The sequence below is a fragment of the Thamnophis sirtalis genome, unplaced genomic scaffold (assembly GCF_051295495.1).
Source record: "Thamnophis sirtalis isolate CommonGarterSnake01/CBP01778 unplaced genomic scaffold, rThaSir2_p1.2 scaffold_15, whole genome shotgun sequence".
Lineage (NCBI taxonomy): Eukaryota > Metazoa > Chordata > Lepidosauria > Squamata > Natricidae > Thamnophis > Thamnophis sirtalis.
In genome coordinates this window covers 22,342,217-22,366,686 of record NW_028261395.1, presented here as the reverse complement: position 1 = coordinate 22,366,686, position 24,470 = coordinate 22,342,217, and the positions used below count along the sequence as shown (strand labels likewise).

At 42.3% G+C, this 24,470-nt stretch overlaps 1 protein-coding gene across 8 annotated transcripts in view; it reads right to left on the bottom strand.

The window, feature by feature from the left end:
- LDB3 (LIM domain binding 3) overlaps positions 1–23,938 on the bottom strand; it is a 170,787-nt gene extending 146,849 nt beyond the window's left edge. For 5 of the 8 annotated variants that reach the window (XM_087701854.1, XM_087701855.1, XM_087701856.1 and 2 more), the window contains exon 1: positions 5,454–5,678. In XM_087701854.1, the coding sequence (XP_087557980.1) occupies positions 5,454–5,546 (93 nt within the window). In that variant the 5' untranslated portion in view covers positions 5,547–5,678. The other 3 variants (XM_087701852.1, XM_087701850.1, XM_087701851.1) reach the window with 3 other exon arrangements.
- Positions 23,939–24,470: the final 532 nt, after the last annotated feature.

The following is a 24,470-nucleotide window of genomic DNA, read 5'->3' as shown; positions in this document are numbered from 1 at the left end:
TGCTTTGGAGAATAGCTTGACTCCCTCAGCAGCCGCTGAGATATTGGAACACTGCTATCATGTCTCCCCTAGGCCTTCTTTTCATCAGACTTTTCATCAGACTATCCAGTTTATTATTAGTTAATGGCGTTGGACATTCAACCCATGGAACATCCCTAATCCATGAGTTGGAATGGCTGCCAGTGTGTTTCTGGGTGCAATTCAAGGTGCTGGTTGTCACCTTTAAAGCTCTTCATGGCTTGGGGCCACATTATTTGAGGGGCCCTCCTGTGCCAGTTGTTTCTACCTGTCAAAATTGGGTCAACTGGTTGGGTATATTACAGGTCCTGTCAGCCAAAAACTCTTGGCTGGTGGAGATCAGGATACATGTCTTCTCTGCCTTAACACCTGCCCTATGGAATATCCACCCTCCTAAGAGTAGGATGGTCCCAATCCTGTTGGCCTTTCAGAAGGCCTTGAAGACCTGGCTATGTGCCCAGACCTGGCATCCCCAGTGTGTGAAGGGCCCCGATTCCTAGTTATGTTGACACTGGCGGATTATAATATCTCTTGGCCGCTATTTGTATTCAATTTCTTTTGTTTTTAATTAACTGTTTTAATTTGTTTTTATTGTGCACCACCCAGAGACATGTGTTGGAGATAAGTGGCCATAGAAATTGACTACCATATTTTTTGGAATATAAGACACACCTTTTTTTCCCCAAAAAAGAAGGTGAAAATCTGGGTGTGGCTTATACACTAAATACAGCATTTTTTGGCCTCCCAAAACCCCTCCCCCGTTGCAGAAATGGGTGTGAGGAGGATTTGGGAGGCTTGCAAAGTGCTCCTGGGGGCTGGGGAGGGCAAAAAAGAGCAAAAAAGGGGCTGGTTTTGCTCGTTTTAGGGGGGCCTAGCCCCCAGGCTCTGCAAGCCCTTTTTTGTGTATGCAAAAAATGAGGCGTGCAGAGGGTTTGGGATGCCTGGAAAAAGCAAAGACTTTTTTTTTCATTTACCTCTTCAAAATCATGGTGCATCTTATACTCCAGTGCGTCTTATAATCCAAAAAATACAGTAAATAAAGAAAGATGCTCCTACTATTTATTTCAACATTATCTTATCTTGATATGATTATTAACATTAACTTCTAGTACATTTTTGTCCTGGTATCAGTACAGCACATTTTCAAATTCTGTAAAGGATTATCACAAAGCTTCAAGGAGGGTTTATAGAAGTTTATTGCTTTGCTTTCTATTTTGCATATGTCACTGAAGGCCTGTTTATAGAGTAAGTAGCCACATACTCTGTTAAATATTTGCTCTTGTGGGAGAGTTTGCCTGTCTCATTCTTAGTACCGCTATGGCAACATATATTAATGATGAATGCTTGATGTATTAAGAATAGATGCCTGACGACTCTGCAAATTACAACATCCTAGGAAGAAATTCACAGGCTTTTTGACAGCTAAGTATTTCACGCAGACACTTGTGGGTTAGACAGGCTAATACAACTTTGAGCTGCAGAATGATTAGATGGATGACCAGCCTGTATCATTCCAAGCAGAAATGAAAAGGTGGTGTTTTAATTCTCTTCTATTGTTGATGTTTATGTTACTCTCTAAAAGGGACTCAATGGCTCAGTGGGATCAAGCTTCTAGATCAGAAAGGTCAGCAGTGCAGCTGTTCGAATCCCTAGTGCCGTGTAATGGAGTGAGCCCCCATTACTTGTCCCAGCTTCTGCCAACCTAGCAATTCGAAAGCAATAAAAATGCATGTAGAAAAATAGGGACGATTTCGGTGGGAAGGTAATAGTGTTCCGTGCGCCTTCAGCATTGAGTCATGCCAGCCACATGACCATGGAGACGTCTTCAGACAGTGCTGGCTCTTTGGCTTAGAAATGCAGATGAGCACCGCCCCCTAGAGTCAGAAATGACTAGCACACATGTGCGGGGTAACCTTTATCTTATGTTACTCTCTAATCAATAAAAATATAGTCTATCAAAAAGCAAGGTAGCTTGCTTCATGATATGACAGCTATGAGTAGGAACTACCCTTATCCCCTCCTCCTTCTCTTCATTTAAATATATAAAAATGCCTCTTCCCAATTTCTGATTTTGCTTATTTGTCCTGCATCTTCATTCTGCAGCAACTACTTCAAGGATCTCAATAGGAGAACCCATAGTCTGAACTCCAGATAGATGGACTTCAACTCCCTGAATTTCCCAGTCAGCATATCGATTGGGAGAATCCTGGGAGTTGAAGTCCACACATCTTAAAGTTGCAGAGACTGAGGAATACTAATCTGGGTTAGAAATGGAGGCTACATCCCTAATATCACACACACACACACACCCATGATTTTCCCCACATAAATCAATTCCTTCAATTCCCCTCAAAGGAATAAAACCAGTAAAAGAATGTGGTGCAGAAGCAATCATCTTAGTTTGGAATGAAATTTCTGTTGTGAGTCCAACAAAGGAAAGTCATTGGCATGTTCGGAATTTAAGCCCTTGCTTTTAGATCTTCTGCAAACTGAGCTGGCAGATTTGAAATTCCACTATGAAGTTCCTTGGGCACATTTCTTCATGGGTATCCATCAACGTCATAAGGCAAATCAGCATAAGCATTTGAAGCACTCAGAATTAGCACAAAGGAAGAATGTGATGGGTGAAAACATAGATGGGAAGACTGAAAATGTTACTAAGTATATAAGAAGAGAAGATTCAAGATGTCCTCCTAGGATGGACATTACATGACTTTGGCCTGTTTGATTCCATCTTTTGCATTCAGAATGACTGGACATCTTTTGTGACTTCTTTAAGAACAATCTGTTGTTTGTTTGTTTTTTTCCCATCCACACTTTTGATGAAGACATTTAAAGTTCCACGCAGCTGCAGTAACTCAAATTACATTGCCTTTTCGCTTTTAACCTTCATTTTCCCCATCTTTACAAAACTCCAGCTCGCCATACACACAATAGAAAGATCAGCGAGCAAGGCAACCTTAAGATGTAATGAAATTGAGAACATTTTTTTTTCAAAATGGAAAAGGGGCGGAAAATGACCTTGTAAAAAACTCCATGGCAGAGAAAATTGCACTCTGGGGGAGGAAAAAATGAAGAAAAGGGAAACCCAGAGAGAAGTTGGGAGGTGTATGCACAGAATATGGTGAAAAAAACATCAAGATGGTAGCTATTCATGAGGTAAGCAAAGTGTTACCAGTTTTTTATTTGGGTTGTGCAAAATAAACATTAAAAATATGCACAGCAATGATGGGACCATCGTGGTTATCATCCTGAGATTTTTCAACATAATCTGCAGGCACTCAAGAAGTTGGAATTGGAAGCTGGAAAAAGAGGCAGAGACCCAACAATATGCAAAGATATATACACCATCTGATTGTCCAGATAGTCATGTCCTGGTTCATTCTCCAAAGCTGATTTAAAACTGAGGTATCAAAGGGGGACGCAGTGGCTCAGTGGCTAAGATGCGGAGATTATTGATCAGAAAGGTCAGCAGTTTGGTGGTTTGAATCCCTAGCGCCATGTAACGGAGTGAGCTCCTATTACTTATCCCAGCTTCTGCCAACTTAGCCATTCGAAAGCAGGTAAAAATGCAAGTAGAAAAATAGGAACCACCTTTGGTGGGAAGGTAACAGCATTCTGTGCACCTTTGGTGTTTAGTCATGCCGGCCACATGACCACGGAGATGTCTTCGGACAGCACTGGCTCTTCAGCTTTGAAACAGACATGAGCACGGCCCCCTAGATTCAGGAATAACTTGCACATATGTGTGAGGGGAACCTTTACCTTTATCCTTGGAGTTCTCTGAACTTCATTGCTTTCTTGCAGACATTTCATTACCCAAACTAGGTAACACGTCAGTGTTAAATAATGAAACGCCTGCGAGAAACGAACCAATCTCAGAGAGCTCCAAGGATCCCTCATTTTAAGCTTGAGCTACAAATATTCTCCTTTATCCATGATTTAAACTTTCTCCAAGGACTGAGAAAACAGTTGCTGACAGCCTTAGACTGAATGCAGCGGGACAATCCCAGATGCCAAAGTTGGGGGAGAAGAGGTTTCCCCCCCAAAAAATTTCCTGTGCAACGTTAGATTTTATTTTGGATCTCTAACGTGCAGGAGAAAGAAAGCTCAGCATCTATTCTGGGGCTTCAGACCAAGATAGAGGAGGAAGAATAGATACATAAGTTTGAAGCACACTGCCCATCACACACGTCTGTCTAGAAACTCAGCTTGTTACGCCCAAAGGTGTTTTTCAAAAGGCAACAAGACTTTGTTTCTCCTTGAAGATGTTTTGCTTCTCATCCAAGAAGCTTCTTCAGTTCTCCACTTCTTCATTTCAGCAGCTGAAGAAGCTTCTAGGATGAGAAGCGAAATGTCTTCAAGGGGGGAAAAAAAGTCCAGTTGCTGTTTCAAAAAGCACGTTTGGGACACCCCTGACCTGGATGACTGAGAATCTCCATAGACATTCAGCTTACAACTCATTCTTGATTACAGATAAAGAGTTCTCAGCGCTTCTCATCCTGCACTCTGTTATCTATTTTCACTTCTCCCTGATATAGCAACAGTATCCCAAGTCCTAATCCCAAAACCAGAAAAGGAGAAAATAAACTTGTGAGTTGTAGGGATACTTGAGGTTGATACTTCCAACACACTTACACAGGGTCTTGCAATAACTTCCTTTTAGAAATCCCAGGAAGAAATGACTGACAGACGGTGGCAAAATGGAAAAAGCAATAAAGGAATCCATGCTAATCGCATGCATTAATTCTTACATGACATACTATTTGAGGTGTAATACAAACATTTTCCAAAATCCAGTCCATTTGTTGGAAGGCACCTCTTGGGGATGTTGAGAGCTCATTGATCAAATATGGGCAAACATCCTGTACTTTATGGTGAGATGGGTATAAATATGATTTATAAATAAAAAAAACCCATGAATGATCATGACCATCCTGTCCCAAGCAACCATTTCCTTTCATTTTTATTCTAGGTAAGGCAGGACTAAAATAAAAATTAAGTTTGAAGACGGAGAGGGAGAAGGAGGAAGGGGAGAGGGAGGGAGGGGAGAAGGAGAAAAAGAGACGATACACAGACCACCAAAACGCATGTAGATTTGAGTCACTTTCATCCGCTTAATTGATGGAAGAATTGTTGGGAGAATAAGCCAGAGAAAAGCTTTCAATCAGCTGTCATAAAGATGACCCCCCACTGCCACAACTTATATATGTGAGCTATTCTTGTTGTGTATGAATTAGACAAGGCAGAGGAGCAGCATGTAAAGTCCATTTCTTTGTCATTGTAGTACTTTTCACTCTGCAAAGCTCTGCCATTATTTTTTTGCCTGGGATCTTATCACCCCTCCCTGCTCCGGCCAGTTGCCCCCAGCAAGCCCACAAGTCCAAACCCCCAAATCTCAAGAAAAAAAATACTTTTGAGTATCTTGTCCTTACCCTGGAGATGGTCAACGGCATGTTGAAGTCCTTCCCTCCTTGCAGGCGGAAGCCCCATGGTCCAGATCCGTTGAGAGTCACACTGAAGGACATTTTATCTCTCCTTTACGCCTGGAAAAACCCGGGGCTCTGTGAAACAGAGGGGTGGGATACAGGTGGGTATGTCTTGTTTTTTAAAAGGAGCACTCTTTTTTCCACCCCCTTCTATCCGATTAAAGCACAAAATAATACTCTTTTTTGTCTCTTGCCTGGTCAGTCCAGCCGAAGTGTCATCTAAGAATAGATAGCACTTATAATACAGATACTGATATCCCTGACGAGGAGGCCATACATGGTTGGTAACCCAACACCAGCTATGCAAAACCTCTGTGACTCAGAAGTCTAATATAGAGCCCGGGGAGGTTAAGAGATCTTTCCGAAGCGCCTTGGTTCCCTTGTTCAGGCTCAAAGCCACTTTTCTAAGATAAAAGAGCAGCTTATTTTAAGGACGAGTTAAAAATAAGAGTTTAAAGGAGCTCTCAGTGTAAGATTCTGGTTTGTTCATTGCCTGATTCTCTCAGGATGCACCAATGAGTTTTATGTATGTATGTATGTATGTATGTGTGTGTGTGTGTGTGTGTGTATGTATGTGTGTATGTGTGTGTATGTGTATATATATATATATGTGTGTGTGTGTGTGTGTGTGTGTGTTATATTTGTGCTGATAAATAAATAAAAGGAGATTAGTATAGATCTATTTCAAGCTATTTAGCTCTCATCAGCTAGCCATACCCTTACTGGGATATATATATTCTATTTGATAGTTTTAAGCACACATACAGTATGTGTGTGTGTGTGTGTGTGTGTGTGTGTGTGTGTATGTATGTGTCATATATATCTATATCTACATCTATGTCTACATCTACATCTCTCCATATCCATATCCATATCCATATCCATATCCATATCCATATCCATATCCATATCCATATCCATATCCATATCCATATCCATATCCATCCACCCACCCACCCACCCACCCCACCCACCCACCCACCCCACCCACCCTCTATCTATCTATCCATAACCATGGTTCCTCTCGTACATATGCGCTAGTCGTTCCCGACTCTAGGGGGCAGTGCTCATCTCCATTTCAAAGCCGAAGAGGCAGCACTGTCCAAAGACGACTCCGTGGTCATGTGGACGGCATGACTCAACGCCGAAGGCGCATGGAACACTGTTACCTTCCCACCAAAGGTGGTTCCTATTTTTCTACTTGCATTTTTACGTGCTTTAGAACTGCTAGGTTGGCAGAAGCTGGGACAAGTAACAGGAGCTCACTCCATTATACGGTGCTAGGGATTTGAACTGCCGACCTTTCTGATCGACAAACTCAGCATCTTAGCCCCTGAACCACCACTCAGTGCAATTTTATGCAAATTGGATTGGTGTTAGTAAGTTTTTCTTGTCTTAAGTTTTTCTAAGGAATAATAAAGAAGAAATGTTTGCCAGCTTAAAACATAACTAGCCTGAATTAGTAATTTATATCACTATAGCAATGTAATTAACTATTGATTCTTCTTCTTCCTCCTGCTCTTCTTCCTCCTCCTCTTCCTCTTCCTCTTCTTCTACTCCTACTCCCATGTTTGCAAAGTGGATAAGTACACCTTTAGACTTCTAGAGAATCAGAAAAATCATCTGTCTTTTCAGATTTAAAGCTCTCCACATCAAATGGGTACGTATTCACAATGATTTCTTTGATACTGAAAAATATGAGTTCATTTTTTCCAAATAACTACTAAGAATACCTTTTCGTTTAATAAAGGGATATATGTACACATTTCTCTCCCAACACCCCTAACTGTGCCTTAACAGTGCCAACTGAGGTGGAGTGGGGTTATATTTAGCCTTAACAGATCCAGTTTTGCAAAGGTTAAACTAATTCCTTTGGTCAACTGTATTCTAAGCTTGGATGATTGTTAACAAACCATTTCACATCCAGAGATTAAATGACTCCATAGGGATAGCTCTGTGGTGGTTTTAGCTTTCACATTCAAAAAATTGGAGACAGATAACAATATGGGATCCCTCCCGCTGTAAAGAGAGAGAGATAGAGAGAAAGAAAGAAAGAAAGAAAGAAAGAAAGAAAGAAAGAAAGAAAGAAAGAAGGCAAGAAGAAAGGACATGCCTGAGAAGACTAGAAAGCACAAAGGAACTCTGCCTCATTCATCCTAAATGAAATTTACTACTGCAAGATAAAATTTTGGCCACAGACCAATCAATGAAGGATAATGTTATATTCCAGAATACAGCTGAATATTGTTATTTATCATCGGCTGAAATATTATCTGGATTAGCTCATAGTCAGCTGGCTAGCTACTAAGAAAACCAAAATGGCAGTTCAACATCTTATGAACTTGTATACTGAAAAAAAGTTTATTATTATTATTATTATTATTATTATTTGGTCACCACGATATAAAAAAGATGTTGAGACTCTAGAAAGAGTGCAAAGAAGAGCAACAATGTTGATTAGAGGACTGGACGCTAGAACATACAAAGAATGGTTGCAGGAATTGGGTATGTATAGTTAATGAAACCAGTCAGTCCTAGAGGAAATCAACCCTGACTGCTCTTTAGAAGGCCAGATCCTGAAGAGGAAACTCAAATCCTTTGGCCACTTAATGAGAAGGAAGGACTCCCTGGAGTCTGGGAAAGATGGGGGGCAAAAGAAGAAGGGGATGCTGAGAATGAGGTGGCTGGATGAAGTCACTGAAGCAGTCAGCTTGAGCTTAAATGGACTCCAGGGGATGGAAGGCCTGGAGGAACGTTGTCCATGGGGTCGTGATGGGTCGGACACAACTTGGCAACTAACAACAATAGGTTTAATGAAAAGAAGGACTAGGGGTGATACGATAGAGTGTTCTAATATTTGAGGGGTCAAGAAGAGGGAGTCAAGCTATTCTCCAAAGCATCTGAAGGCAAGACAAGAAGAAATGGATGGAAACTAATAAAAGAGAGAACCAATTTTCTGACAATTATAACAATTAACCAGCTGACCTTCAGAAGTTGTGAGTACTCCCTCACTGGAGGCTTTTAAGAAGAGATTGGACAGCCATTTATCTGGAATAGTATAGGATCGCCTGCTAGAGCAGGGGGTTGGACTAGAAGACCTCCAAGGTTCCTTCCAATTGTTATTCTGTCCCTATTATTATTGCTATTACTGTTATCTCTTCTGTTATTCTGTTACTGAATTCAGTATTTTACTTACTTGTTCTAGCTGTATTAGTATATTTTCCTACGTTTGTAATTAAAGCTGAATTCTTACAAGTTTGATAATTGTAGAACATCAGTTAGATATGATCCAACCATTCTTTTGTATATTATATATCACAATTTTGGGTTTCTAAAATGACATTGTGATTGCAAATTGAGAAAAACCATGAAGTATACTTTAAAAAAACAACCACATTTTTTTAAAAAAAAATCCAGCTATTTTCCTCAAAAGTGTCAGTCTGTTTCTGCTTGTTGTTTTTAAGGAACATAATTTTTCCTAATGGTTTCAAATCCAAACTGTTGAAATGATTTGGTTCCTTTGGCACAGACTAATTAAAATGTTAAAACAAAACAGTTCTATGCCGTGTGCATTGCGAATGGACTTTTATTTCTTGCAGAAATTAAACAGATCCAGCAACAGACAAAAGCATTTAATAACTCTGGCTGCTTAGTCATGCAAAGTATATAATCTCAGAAAATGTACACAAACTCATGAACAGTCATTAAAAATATAAATGTTTGATGGAGCAGAGTTAGAACTTGTCATTTGAGAATTAGAATTATGGCTAGATACAGGAAATAGAAAATGAGAAGGAGGCATCCAAATGGCAAAATAAAATAAAATAAAAATTGGCAGGCACATTTTATATTTGTTTTAGTATGCCTTTTGAAACTCACAATGCTGAAGAATTCAAAATTATAATAAAATTATGAAGAAGTGTTTGTTTTTAAAAAAGTCACTGGAATCATAGCAAAAAAAGCAAAGAGACAATTAAAAATGGTATTTTGAAAGGCAAACATCGGCATGTACAGAGATGAATTTAATCGGTAAAAGGTATTGCATTTTTTGATGGCACAGTAACGTTCACATCCACCTCCAAAACACAGAACTGATTTTTCAAGAGGAATTTTTGGACCTCTAAGCACTTGGAGCAGCTGTCCTGATCACTGGCCTAATTCTGCATTTTTTGATTAATTGCACATATTTAGTCTTCCACAGTATTCAAAGCTTGAGAAATGACTCCAGAAAGCATATCCTTCAGTGGTTTTATGAAGACATCAAGAGAAAAGGAATACTTCTCTTTCTCAATTCAATGAGGGAACTTAAAAAGATAAGACCATGGCTTATGCTATCGAGAATGGTTAAGAGGTCTGTGGAAAGTCCTATGGAGAGGACGCAGTGGCTCAGTGGCTAAGATGCTGAACTTGTCGATCAGAAGGTCGGCAGTTCAGCAGTTCGAATCCCTAGCACCGCATAATGGAGTGAGCTCCCAATACTTGTCCCACCTTCTGCCCACCTAGCAGTTCAAAAGCACGTAAAAATGCAAGTAGAAAAAATAGGGACCACGTTTGGTGGAAAGGTAACAGCGTTCTGTGCACTTTCGGTGTTTAGTCATGCCGGCCACATGACCACAGAGATCTCTTCGGACAGTACTGGCTCTTCGGCTTTGAAACGGAGATGAGCATCACCCCCTAGAGTTGGGAACGACTAGCACATATGTGTGAGGGGAACCTTTATCTTTACCTTTATGGAGAGGATGACAATAATAATTTCAAAATAATAATAGCACTACACCATTTAAACGTCTCTGGCAAAATCTCCATAAGGCAATTGCAAACACTTTACTTGGAGGTGGATCACTTTACTAAGCCACCTTATTTCAACACAGATTAAAAACTTGGCATTTATCCCACTAGGAAGCACCATTTCTATCTTCTCCAGAACATCTGATCGAATCCAAATGCGTGCAAACACAATAAAGTAGAAATTCACCAGCTCATCACTTCCAAAACTACGCAGGTACCCCTTGACTTACGACCACATTTGAGCCCAAAAGTTCCATGGCTAAAGCAAGACAGTCATTAAGTGAGGTTTACCCGTCTTGCCAACATTGTTAAGTGTATCACTGCAGTTGTTATGTTAGCAACCCGGTTGTTAAGTGAATCTGGCTTCCCCATTGACTTAGGAATTAGATTAGATTAGATTAGATTAGATTTGTTTATTTATAGGCCGCCCTTTTCCCTGAGGGGACTCAGGGCGGCTTACAATCAAAAAAGGGAAGGGGAGTGTAGGACAATACCAAAAAAAAGATGTGCACAAAGTAAATTAGACAGTAAAACTCAACATTCACTCAGCATTCGGGAGGGGCGAAAATAAGATTATCCCCAGGCCTGACGGGCTAGCCAGTTCTTGAGGGCTGTGCGGAAGGCCTGGACGGTGGTGAGGGTACGAATCTCCACGGGGAGATTGTTCCATAGTGTCGGAGCTGCAACAGAGAAGGCTCTCCTCCGAGTAGTCGCCAGTCGGCACTGACTGGCGGATGGGATACGGAGGAGGCCAACTCTATGCGATCTGATGGGACGCAGGGAGGTAATTGGCAGAAGGCGGTCTCTCAAATAGCCAGATCCACTACCATGGAGCGCTTTATAGGTGGTGAGTAAAACCTTGAAGTGCACCCGGAGACCAACAGGTAGCCAGTGCAGCTCACGGAGGATCGGTGTTATGTGGGCGAACCGTGGTGCGCCCACGATCACTCACGCGGCCGCATTCTGGACTAGCTGAAGTCTTCGGATGCTCTTCAAGGGCAGCCCCATGTAGAGCACATTACAGTATTCCAGCCTAGAGATCACAAGGGCTCGAGTGACTGTTGTGAGAGCCTCCCGATTCAGGTAGGGCCGCAACCGACACACAATTACAAGGGTCACAGCTTCCCACAGTCACATCATCACCACTTGGGATCTTCACTGCCAGCTTCCAATAAGTCAAGTCAATGAGGAAACCAGCCACCACCTGATGTTGTACTTAACGACTGCACATGATTCCTTAACAGCCACAATATGAATTGTCATTGTACACTCAAGATCACATTAATTTCATTGTACAAGGTGCAATGATAATAAAGTAAACTAAACTAAAATGATCTGTCATAAGTGGAGGTCTGCCTGCACCTTTCTTAACCATAAAGGTAGCAACAGCTTATTTATTTCAGTTTAGCTTTGGATGCTTCATACTACAATAGACCCCAATGTTTATGATGCTGGATAAGGATAATATTACAGTTATGGACCTGAATTTTGCCTAAGAACCTACATTTATAGCCCTGATCTTTCATCATGTGTGAAAAGCCATAAGAAGAAACCGGGGGTAAAATTCTAGTTCTTCCATAATTACTACTCTCTTCACAGTTTCAGATTTTCCTGGTCTCTCCCTTTTCCTTTTAAGCCAAGGAAAAAAGAATTTGTAGAATAATCACAGAATAATAGAGTCCGAAGGGACCTAGAAGATCTTCTAGTCCAACCCACTGCTTGAGCAGGAGACCCTATACCATTTCAGAGAAATGCTTGTCTAATCTCTTCTTAAAAACCTCCAGTGATGGAGCACCCATAACTTCTGAAGGCAAGGCATTCCACTGGTTGATTGCTCTCACCGTTAGAACATTTCTCTTTACTTCTAGGTTGCGTCTCCCCTTGGTTAAAGGTAAAGGTTCTCCTCGCACATATGTACTAGTTGTTCCCAACTCTAGGGGGCAGTGCTCATCTCCATTTCAAAGCCGAAGAGCCAGCGCTGTCTGAAGATGTCTCCGTGGTCATGTGGCCAGCATGACTCAATGCCAAAGGGGCACAGAACGCTGTTACCTTCCCATCAAAGGTGGTCCCTATTTTTCTACTTGCATTTTTACGTGCTTTTGAACTGCTAGGTTGGCAGAAGCTGGGACAAGTAATGGGAGCTCACTCCATTACATGGCTCTAGGGATTTGAACCACTGAACTGCTAACCTTTCTGGTCGACAAGCACAGCATTTTGGCCACTGAACCACTGCATCTCCTTGGTTAGTTTTCATCTATTGTTTCTTGTCTTGCCTTTTGAAGCTTTAGAAAATAGTTTGACTCTCTTGTCTTTGTAGGAGCCCCTGAAATATTGGAAGACTGCTATCATGTCTCCCCTAGTCCTTCTTTTCATTAGACTGGATATAACCAGTCCCTGTAACCATTCTTTGTGTGTTTTAGCCTCCAGCCTTCTAATCATTTTTGTTGCTCTTCTCTGCACTCTTTCCAGAGTCTCAACATCTTTTTTATATTGTGGTGGCCAGAACTGGATGCAATATTCCAAGTGGGGTCTTACTAAGGCGTTTTAAAGTGGTACAAGCACTTCATATGATCTTGATTCTATCCCTCGGTTATGGCAGCCTAGGATTGAATTGGCTTCTAAAATTTAAATTCAAAACAGTGGAAGCAGCATCTGTTGAAACAATTTCAGGAAACGGGGATGAGATTCTTCTGCCAAGCAGACATCGAAATGACTGACATCCCAGTGATTTTTACTCTTTGGGTCGTGACTAAAAATGGCCCGAGGAAGAAAAAGGTTTGTGGAATGTTGATAGCAGTTTTTCCCCAGAGTCAGGACTGGAATGTCCAGGAAGGAATGATTGGCTCAAGGTAACATCTTAGAATAGAAACACCATCAGCCTCTATAAACCAGCGCCAACTTTGTCCCCACACTGGAAACAGTTCACAGCTGAGGGTGTCTGGAGTGGTAGCCCTGCTTAGGTTACAGATTAACAGAGTTGGGAGGGACCTTGTAGGTCATCTAGTCCAACCCCCCACCCAGAAGACCCTACATTTTTGACAGATGGCAGTCCAGTCTCTTCTTGAAAGCTTCCATTGATGCAGCTCCCACAACTTCGGAAGGCAACTTCTATTCCATGGGTTGATTCTTCTCACTGTCAGAAAGTTCCTCCTTATTTCTAGGCTGAATATCTCCTGGTCAGTTTCCATCCATTATTCCTTCTCTGGCTTTCAGGTGCTTTGGAAAATAGTTTAATCCCTTCCTCTCTGTGGCAGCCCCTCAAATATTGGAAGACTGCTATCATGTCTCCCCTGGTCCTTCTCTTCACTAGACTAGCTATGCCCAGTTCCTGTAACTGTTCATTGTATGTTTTAGTCTCCAGTTTCCTAACCATCCTGGTTGCTCTTCTCTCCACTTTTTCTAGAGTCTCAACATCCTTTTTATAGAGTGGTGACCAAAACTAGATGCAGTATTCTAGGTGTGGTCTTACTAAGGCTTTATCGAGTGGTATTAGTACCTCCCTTGATCTTGATTGTATCCCTCTGTTAATGCAACTTAGGAATGCATTGGCTTTTTTGATTGCCACTGCATACTACTGGCTCATCTTTAGCTATATGTCTACTAAGACTCCAAGATCCTTCTCACAGTCACTGCTATTAACCTTGGTTGTACCCTGTCTATATGTGTATTTTTGGTTTATCTTGCCTAAGTGTAAGACTTTACTTTTCTCTACATTGAATTTCATTTTGTTAGATAGTGTTCAAATCTGTCAAATCTGGATCTTGAGCCTATCTTCTAGGGCAGGGGTGTCAAACACAAGGTCCATGAGTTGGATCCGGCCTGCAGGGATGTCCTGGAAAATGTAAGGGGCCAGCCCATGTCACTTCGGCCCAGTCTACGCAATGTGAAGAGGAAACATTGAGCCAGTGTGGCTTTGGCCTGACTACCCAGTGCGAAGAGAATACATGCCAGCAGTTTGGGGAGTGCATCAAACTGGCCATGCCCAGTCAATTGCTCATACTCACCCAGTCGGCCACTCCCCAACCCCCCTCCCGAGGTCAACCACAGCCCTGATGCCGCCCTCAATGAAATTTTGACATTTCTGATCTAGGGTGTTAGCTATTCCTGCCAGTTTAGTATCATCTGCAAATTTGGTAAGTTCCCCTTCTATTCCTTCATCTAAGTTGTTTATAAAGATATTGAACTAGGCCTAAGATGGAACCTTGTGGTACTCCACTACTTACTTCCCTCCATGTAGACTTAGACCCATTAAGGACTACTTGTTGAGTACAGTTTGTTAGCTACAGCTTCCTCAGAGCACGTCAGTGCTGAATTAAGGGATGCGGGAGCCTTATTGTAAGTCTAGGTGCTACTCCTTGAAGTGGCAGAGGTTAAAAACCTTACATTACAGACTCCCGTCAGTGGCTTTGATGTGTTATTGAGTGTTGTTGATCTCACTGGTGTAATTGTGCAACAAAGAACAGAGGTTGGTTTTCTCTCTGCACATGGTTTGCTCTTAAGGGTGTTTCTTAAGGGTTTCCTCAGCCCCAGGGAGTGTGTACACCAGGGGTAGGATTCAATTTTTTTTACTACCAGTTCTGTGGGCATGGCTTGGTGGGCGTGGTATGGCATTGCTTGGTGGGCATGGCTTGGGGGCCATGACAGGGAAAGGATACTGTAAAATCTCCATTCCCTCCCCACTCCAGGGGAAGGATACTGTAAAATCTCCATTTTGGACAGCCACTTGTCTGACATGGTTGAGGGTCTCCTGCTTGAGTAGAGGGTTGGACTAGATGATCTCCAAGGTCCCTTAACTCTGTATTCTGCAATTCTTTCTTACACATAATTATGGGTAGGGAATGTGCGTGGAGGAAATGTAGTGTGGGATAATAAGAGGAGCAAAGGAGGATTGTGTAAACGAAGTGTTGAATTCTATATTTTTCTCATCCTTTCTCCAGATTTTCTGCCAAACTTAGATCTTTTCCTGCACTAGAATACAAACAGCTCTAACTGAGATAACAGCACAAATGAAAGTTAGATGAAGCTTGCAAAGCCCAAGATATCTCATTAAAAATATAAATATTTATTGCTTAGGACAGGGGTGTCAAACTCAATTTCATTGAGGGCCAAATCAGGGCTTGGTTGACCTCACGGGGCAGGGTGGGCATGGCCGACTGGCTGGGTGTGGTCAACTGGGTGGGTGTGGCCAACTGGGTGAGCGTGGCCAGCTTGACGCTACTCCCCAAACTGCTGGCATGTTTCCTCTTCACATTGGTAGACTGGGCCGAAGCCACACTGATAGACCAGGATGGCCCCACGGACCAGATCCAACCACATTGCGGGCCAGATCCAGCCCATGGGCCTTGAGTTTCACACCCCTGGCTTAAGAAAACAAGCTGATTTCTTCCTCAGAATGAAACATTTCCATGACCTGATATGATACCTCTGACTTGAACACTGCGTACTTGAGAGACCGCCTCCTGCCAATTACCTCCCTGCGACCAATTAGATCACATAGATTAGGCCTCCTCCGAGTTCCATCTGCCAGTCAGTGCCGACTGGCAACTACACGGAGGAGACCCTTTTCAGTAGTAGCTCCGACCCTTTGGAACGATCTCCCCGTGGAGATTCGTACCCTCACCACCGTCCAGACCTTCCGCACAGCCCTTAAGACCTGGCTAGCCCGTCAGGCCTGGGGACAAAGATAACTGTCCCCACCCGAATGATGAATGAATGTTGCTTACTATTTTACTCTATGTATTGTTTGTGTCTATTGTCTGTATACCCCCCCTCATTTTATGTAAGCCGCCCTGAGTCCCCTCAGGAAAAAGGGCGGCCTATAAGCATTAATAAACATAAACATAAACAAACTGCCTGGAGGCTTTCTGATTTATTATTGGGAGCAGGGGAGTTCTAGATTAGTTGGAGTGATAACTCACAGCTTTTCACTATCTTGGCTAATTGAAATCCAAGACTTCTAGAAGCCCTTGGTTAGCAAGGATTGGGAATAAGGACAATCCATTTAACTGGTGGCTGACTTTGGAGTTTGTATTGTGGGGGAAATACTCCACTTTCTCCAAGAGCTATAACTTCTATTTTGTGGTTTGTATTGTGAGGAAAATGCTCACTTTCTCCAAGAGCTATAACTTCTATTTTGTGGTGCAATTGGAAGCACCTATGATGCTTTTCATGACATTCCCAGGATCATCCAGAAGCAGAGGTGGTATTCAGCAGGTTCTGACCATTTCTGGAGAACCGGTAGCTGAAATTTTGAGTAGTTCAGAGAACTGGCAAATACCACCTCTGACTGGGCTTGCCCCATCTATTCTCTGTCTCCCGAGTCCCAGCTGATTTTGCAGTAACCTTCCTCTGGAGTGGGATGGGGATTTTGCAGTAACCTTCCCCTGGAGTGGGGAGGGAATGGAGATTTTATAGTATCCTTGCCCTGCCATGCCCACCAAACCACAACCACCAAGAACTGAGCATTTAGCTGAATAAAGGGGAGGAAAATGAGACTATTCATTTTCCTATTATTTCGCTTGTGAAATCTCCATTATGGCTCGTAAGTATTCTTATATAGACTGTTTAATTTTTTTATGTTATGGTTAGGTCTCTTGAAGATTAAATGTTAGGTATAGAAAGATTTGGAAATGTCTTTTCTTTTTCTACAGAGCTTTCTCCATTTAAGCTTTCCAGATGTGGAGTGAAAAAAAAATCTTGTAGACAACCAGGTAGCAACAAGAATGAGCAATGCCTGTAAGACCACCATACCACCACCTCCACCCTTAAAAAAAGGTCAAAAATTATCAATCCCGTCCACTATGAACATAGAGAAGAACTGAAGGAGTTTTACCACCATCAGCCAAAGCTATGGACATTTCAAACTTCCAGAAACAGAACAGATTAGCATTCTTCTGTACGCCAGAGATGGGACAGCATGGTATCATCAGAGGATCTGGCGTGATCACTGCAGCAAACAATAAAGTTGTGTGTCTGAGCAAGAGAAATTGAAGTTGGGTTGGAGTTCCTTGAGGATGCGAGAACCATTGCTTAAGAGAAGATAGAAGTGGTGGACTTTTGAATCTTCTTTTTTTAGTTGCTATGCTTTGAGTTATTTTTAGTGTTTGTATACTGTACTATTCCTCTGAAGAAGCTATCAAGGCAGGGATGGGCTCAGAGGTGGGTTGCTACTGGTTTGGACTGATTTGGACAAGTAGGTAGTAACTTGGCTGGCCACGCCCCCAAACTGGTTCTATCGGCAGCACCATAGGCACCGTCATCTTGGTTTTTTTCTTCTGCGCATGCACAGAAGCAATTTTTTTATTACTGCACATGTGCAAGTTGTGTGCATCGAGTGTGGGTGCGACCAAGTGCATGTGCTTGGAAAGTGTACTCACACATAAAGCGCATCCCTGAGTGAACCGAAGTTGGGACCTACCCCTGGATGGGCTGCTATTGGTTCACCTGGGTTTGGGAGAACCCATAGCTAATGTTATGGCCAGTTCAGAGAACCTCCAAATCCACCCCAGCTGGCCCCTCCCACCTCGTCCCAACCCTCCCACCCTTCCCCTTCCCTCCCAGGAGTCTCCAAGTGGCCCGTTTTGGATGCCAGGTAAGTGCAGGGCCCGCATGAAGGCTGAGGGAGGAGGGAAAAAAGGCATCCCGGAAGTTCTGAAAGGCCAGAAAGAAGTCCCTTTATGGTCTCCAGAGGGCCTCCAGAACTCAGGAGAGACAGTTTTTGCCCTCCCAGAATCTTGAAGGAAAGCCTCCGGAGCCTGGGGAAGGTGAAAATCCCCCCCCCCACTGTGATGTAGAAAGCCAACTAGGCCACGCCCAGCATGACCACGCCCACCCAGCAACCCGGTAGAGAACCCGTTGCTGAAATCTTTGAGGCCCACCCCTGCATCAAGGTGATGTCAAATCAAAATAACATACATACCAAAGAGCAAACAATAACAACTCCATAAAACATGGAGCTTCTGACAACCATTTAAGAGTCCAGATTAAAATGCACGATGTGGCTTTTCTCAAAAGTGAGAAAGCATAAATCAAACACAACTATGAAAGGAAAACAGCACAGACTTCTCATGTTCCTCTCTCATGCGCTGGTGCTTCTATAAAAATGAATGGAAGTTGGACAACTCTTGGAAATCTTCTCTTAGAGAAATAGAGGAAATTTAAACTCCAGAGCTGTAAAATTTGGACGAGAGCGAAGAACAGAAAAAAACCTCACACTTAACATAGGCATGAACGCAACCTGTACTGTCTACATTTCTCCATATTTGCATGAAAGTAGGACCTCTACTAGTGGAAATGACATGCTTCGTTCTAGAGATTCATTGGAATTGTAGTAAGACCATAAATCCAAGAAGGTTCTAGATGTGATTGTTCATCCTATTCCTGCAAAATAACAGTTCCAAAATTCCTTAAGAGAAGAACAATGTTTATACCCGTGTGCAAAGTGTTGGCTGTCTGTGATATATTCCACTTAGGAGGCTCAGCATCACCCAAAGGAAAACTCAGCATGAAGAGTCATAAATTTCCCTACTTTAAGGCAGAATTTTGCTATCCTTTTCTCAATATACTCCAGAAGAGGACTGAACACTTTCTTCAGACCCTAAGACTGCAACCTTAGTTTCTACTGTCCCACAGACATGCCACAGGTGGAACGCAGAACCCTCTCTATGGGCACATGAGCCATTGCCCCAACTCAGCTCCACTGTGCATGCATGCAAGCCTCCCACCGGCCAGCTGATTTTTTTGGCTTGCACGCACACACGCGGGTGGCAGGAGTGTTGTATGCGCATGCATGGGGGGGAGTGTGGGGAGTTACACGCCCCCCATGGCCCATTTTTGGTCTCAGGAGGCTGCAGGGAGGCCTACTAGGCCCAAAAATGGAGCACAGGGAAGGTCACATGCGCATGTGCAGGGGGAAGGGGGAGCATGGAGGGGATTCATGTGTGCATGCACAGGGGCCTGGGGGGATGTCACACAAGCATTGCATTATGGGCACGCAAGACTTTCGGCATGCGATGACAAAAAGAGTAGCCCTCACTGGTCTAGAAACAGCCATAGATCATTCAAGAACACTATCAACACTCTCAATTGTCCTCTACTGTGATTCTTTGTTGGCTTCATAGTTAGTTCATGCAAGGTAAGAGGCCTCTTGGTCATTGTCCAGGGTCCTGAAAGTGCTGAGTGGAACACAGCTTTACCAGATGTGGCACGGAATACCAGAGAGCATTTGTCCCACATTTCCTCTCAAAGAAGCTAAAAATGTCCAGAGAAAAATCGGAAATTAAATTTACCAAATCAGATCATTGTTCTAGTGTAGCTTAGGGATCCAAAACACTTAAGGGGACCAGATTAAGAGATAGGACTCAACAAATTTGACTTCTTTGGGATCAATGCAATCCCATCTCCCGTTGACTGTACTGAGCAAGGAACAGAAGTATCCCTGATAGGAAACCCAAAACAAGTTTAATACTTTGAAATGCTGAGTCCATTTTTACAGGGTAGTATTTTAAGGGGCAAAATAGATTTCTGTCCCTAAAGGCCTTCAGATCACTTCTTAATAGTTTAAGAATGCAAACAGTAATTTGGCTTTGATTTAATAATTAGGTCACTTTTTCAGAGTTGAGTTTTATTACAATATTGAAAACAGAGAGGAAAATAGGGATTGGGAAGAGATTTAAATATGAAATAAATCATAGTCTTTGATTTCCGTTATCTATAAATAAGGAACTTCAGTCCCACACATCAAATAGCCCATTATCATTCATTATCATTCATTCTCTGGCTAGGACTATTTTAAGGAAGAAAATCTACATAATTGATGTCATCATTAGGAAACCATCCTAGAAAGATATATTGGGATCCAGCATATTTTAATTACTGTTAGATGTAACTGGTGTTATTACTTATTTACATTTATTTGTACCCCACCTGATTATTTTATAAATAATTCATAATGGAGAATCTATCCAACATACCTCACTCTTCCTATTTTCAGCAGAACAACAATGCTGTGAGGAGGGTGGGGAGAGGGTGAGAGAGGGTGACCGGACCAAGCTTACCCAAATGCAGTGGTGAAATTAAAAAAAAATTACTACCTTGGTGGGCGTGGCAGGGGAAGGATACTGCAAAATCCCCATTCCGTCCACACCTGGGGAAGGATACTGCAAAATACCCATTCCCTCCACATTCCTGGGGAAGGATACTGCAAAATACTCATTTCTTCCACTCCTGGGGAAGGATACTGCAAAATACCCATTCCCTCCACATTCCTGGAGAAGGATACTGCAAAAACCCCTTTCGCTCCCCACTTGTAGGGGAAGGATATTGCAAAATCCCCATTCCCTCCCCACTCCTGGGGAAGGATACTGCAAAATCCCCATTCCCTCCCCACTCCAGGGGAAGGATACCATAAAATCTCCATTCCTACCCCACACTGGGGCCAGTCAGAGGTGGTATTTGCCGGTTCTCTGAACAACTCAGAATTTCTGTCAGCGGTTCTCCAGAACCTGTCAGAACCTGCTGAATTTTACCCCTGCCTAGATGGCTTTCATGTCTAAGGCAGGACCAGAATTTACCATCTCCTGGTAATCAGCCCAAAGTCACCCAGCTGGCTTTCATCTCTAAAGTAGGACTAAGAATTCACAGGCTCCTGTTTTCTAGCTTGGTGCCTTCACCATTAGACCAAAGTGGTCAAAGTGGTAGAGATAGTGATGGCTCTCAGATGAAATCATTGATTTTCACCCTTCCAATTGGATTCAGATCTAGATTTAGTAGAGAAAGTCTTTGATCATGAAGACGGATGATCTACCTTGGGTGAATGATAGGGAGAGAACTGGCCTGATGATGCTTCTGGATTCCTTGATACCTTACTAATGGTCATCTTGCTGGACCACATGGTACAGCTTTGAGATGGAGGCATGGTGTTGTGATGCCTCAACTCCTATCTTTCCAAATAGTAATAAAAGCTTGAGACTTCTGTTTGAGGCTTCTTGGGAATTATTTGGGTCAATTATTCTACTTCCCCATGTTAATCCATAGGAAATGATAATTCACACATTCAAGGTTATAAGTCAATAGACTTCTGATCATACTTATCTATATTTCTCCTTCCTTGCGTTTCCGAGATTGGTTATTTCCCAGATTTGCATCTATTTCCTGATCATAAGATGACAGAGGTTTGGAGAATAAACCAGTAACCTCACAACTCTACAAATGCCCTGTTCAGGGGATGGACAGTGAAAATGGTCCAGAAATAATCCTGTCCAGGAACCAGAAATGCTGAATAAGGCACCTCTGACTTTCTATTTAACCCTTGTGCTAAAACTGCTTTGGGGGGAAATGTAGAGCAGTGTTTTTCAACCACTGTGCCGTGGCACACTAGTGTGCCGTGACATAGTGTAAGGTGTGCCGTGGGAAAAACACCCACCTATAGTCAATATAGGCACAGAGTTAAATTTTTTAAACATTTTCTAATGGTGGTGTGCCTCGTGATTTTTTTCATGAAAAAAGTGTGCCTTTGCACAAAAAAGGTTGAAAAACACTGATGTAGAGGATACATATTTATTCAGTTCTTTTACTGTTATAGCTGTAGATTTGTGATTTTTATTTAAAAAATGGTTTTAATGTATATTTTAAAGCATTGTAGTTAGCTACCCAAGTCATAAAGAGAGTGAGGGGAATGTAAAACCTTTAAATAAAATATAAATAACCTGCCAACTCTCTTATGTGAAAGACATTTTGAAATATTGCATCTTTCTTCAAAGAAACATAGTTTGAAGAGGCTGAGGAGAATATCATGAAATATTTTTTTTAAAATACCCAGGAAATCAATTGGGTATATGAATAACTACCTAGCAAGTTTCAGAATAACTTGAAATATAGTCATCCTACCTTGAAAAGCAGTTTCTCTTTTTCAGCTGGATTATGCGTTTTAGAGGAAAGCTGCCAAATTAAAAATATAATGCTGTGTGTGTGTGTATGTGTGTGTGTGTGTAAATCCAACAGCAGCTGCTTATAGAGTCAGAAATTCTGAGATTGCTAAATTGAGACTTGCATTACAATAATGGAAAAAATTTCTCCATGATGCCAGCAAGTCACTTAAATGACTAAAGAGACAAGGTTTAGTTGGATCTGATCCATTGGCTTTAGCATATGGAAGTGTTCTTAGTTAAAAAGACAAATAAAAATAGTGCGTGACTTAATCACAGCCGATAATTTCCCTCTTCCTCTTTGTCCTTTATACTCTATAGTAAGGCTACCACATGTATATTGGGAGTTAGGTTAATACTTCCTATGAGAGAGTCCAGAGTGAAGTTGGCAGTATTAAAACCATCACATGAATTAAATGTGCTCTCAGGGATATTAGCTCTTTATAAACCTATATTTGCTCTTGAGGCATGGAATTATATTACATGCATGCCAAAAGAGAGAATGGGGCCAGAAAAATCTATTATTTGCAATTTAAACAAACAAAAATCTCAGACCTTTGTGAGAGATGATGCACTTGAAGTTATTTTTATTAAAAATTGACAAATTATTTTGAGGATCGGGTATTTTGGCTCAAAGCTTAGGAATGTTCTTGAGGATTGACATAGTTGGATAACAGTTGGGATTTCACTTGGCTTCCGTCAATTAAAGAAAGTCTGCATTGATTGATTTAATCTCTGTGATCCGGTGTGTGCAATGTAATATGTGTAACACTCTGGTATAATGACAAAACATAATCCTTGTTTGTGAATTTGGCCTGGATGGTTTCAAATAAATGGAATTTAAGCTATTTGCTTATTAGCCATAAGTATTATTGAACTACCATATCTAGACTGCAACTCCTTCTACTATTGGGAATTTGTGATTTAACCAAAATAAACTGTGATTCTATCATGGTGAAGCAAGTTCTAAGTGTCTATTTTGGACTAAAGATGGAGAGAACTGGCACTGGGCAGGGAGCATCCACACTGTCCAATCGCAAAGATGCCTGTGAATCATCCGTTCTGGGACGCTTCTGGCCATGAATATTTTATCACTTATTTTCAGCTGAACAAAAGCGGTGCTGGGATACGGGCTTCTCCATTGAGAGGGGAGAAATGATGAAAAAGGTGCCGAGGATGGGCCCAAATCATCCCCCTTCATCCTCTCTTAACCAACCAGTAGGTTGGGGAAGGTTGTGAGGAAGGGTGTTGTAAATATAAAAGCAGTTTTAGGTGTCTGGCAGAGGCAGGAGGCCCATAGTCTGGGAGATGGGGGGGAAAAAGAGGATAAAGAGCTAAACTGGGGGAATTTGTCAGCCAATGGTCTGCCGTCAACTCCACAACCGGCTGAATCTGTTCTCGTCAAGCCAGTCAGAAACCTGAGCAAGCTTTGTAAGAAGAAAACACAACAACCAGCCACAAACGAGTAAGCAGGCAGGAGGGGGAGTAAAGAGAGAAGCACCAGCAGAGCACTTATCATGCAGAGAGTATGAAACAGTCAGATGGAGAGAGAAACTGAGGTCTGTTAGGAGGAGGAGGAGGAAGAGGGTTAGTAGTAGTATAGCAGACAGCCACCGTGGTCCTCTACCTGGGAGAAGCTGGGGAGATGCACTGCACGCCTTCAGCTCTGCTTCCTTCTGAGCGTCCCCTGTACATTGACTTGACCTCTGCTGTCCCAGTGACGCTGCCTTTTCAGGGCAAGGGAGGGGAAGGGCAGGCGTTTCCTTAAGGTGGATCCCTTAAAGCCACAGCTGCCCTCCCCCTTGCCTTTCCTCCCTCGGCAGCCACTGCCCTGCAGGAGAATAATTGTCCCTTCCCAGTCAAAAGTAATGAGAAGGAAGAACTGCTGGGAGGCCAAAATCTTCAGCCAGCAATGCTGGTGTGGAAAAGGGTCAATGAAGGATGCCCAATTATGCCTTTCTGGCAAGACAAGCCCATGAGATGTTCAACTCAAGCAGGTGTGAAGGAACACACCTGTGTTTTTCTCCAAGGCCTGCAAATGGTCTTCGCCTCAAATGCAAAGAAATGACTTGAGAGAAGAATTCCCTCATATTAACCCTCATATTAATTAAAGATCAAGTGAGGTACTAATACCACTCTATAAGGCCCTATAAGGTGGGCAAGGATAATTGACGCGCAAAATATAGCCTCTCATTATCAAGACAACCCCTGCCTTCTCGAGGTGCCCACCGTTTTCCAACAGAAGGGGCTC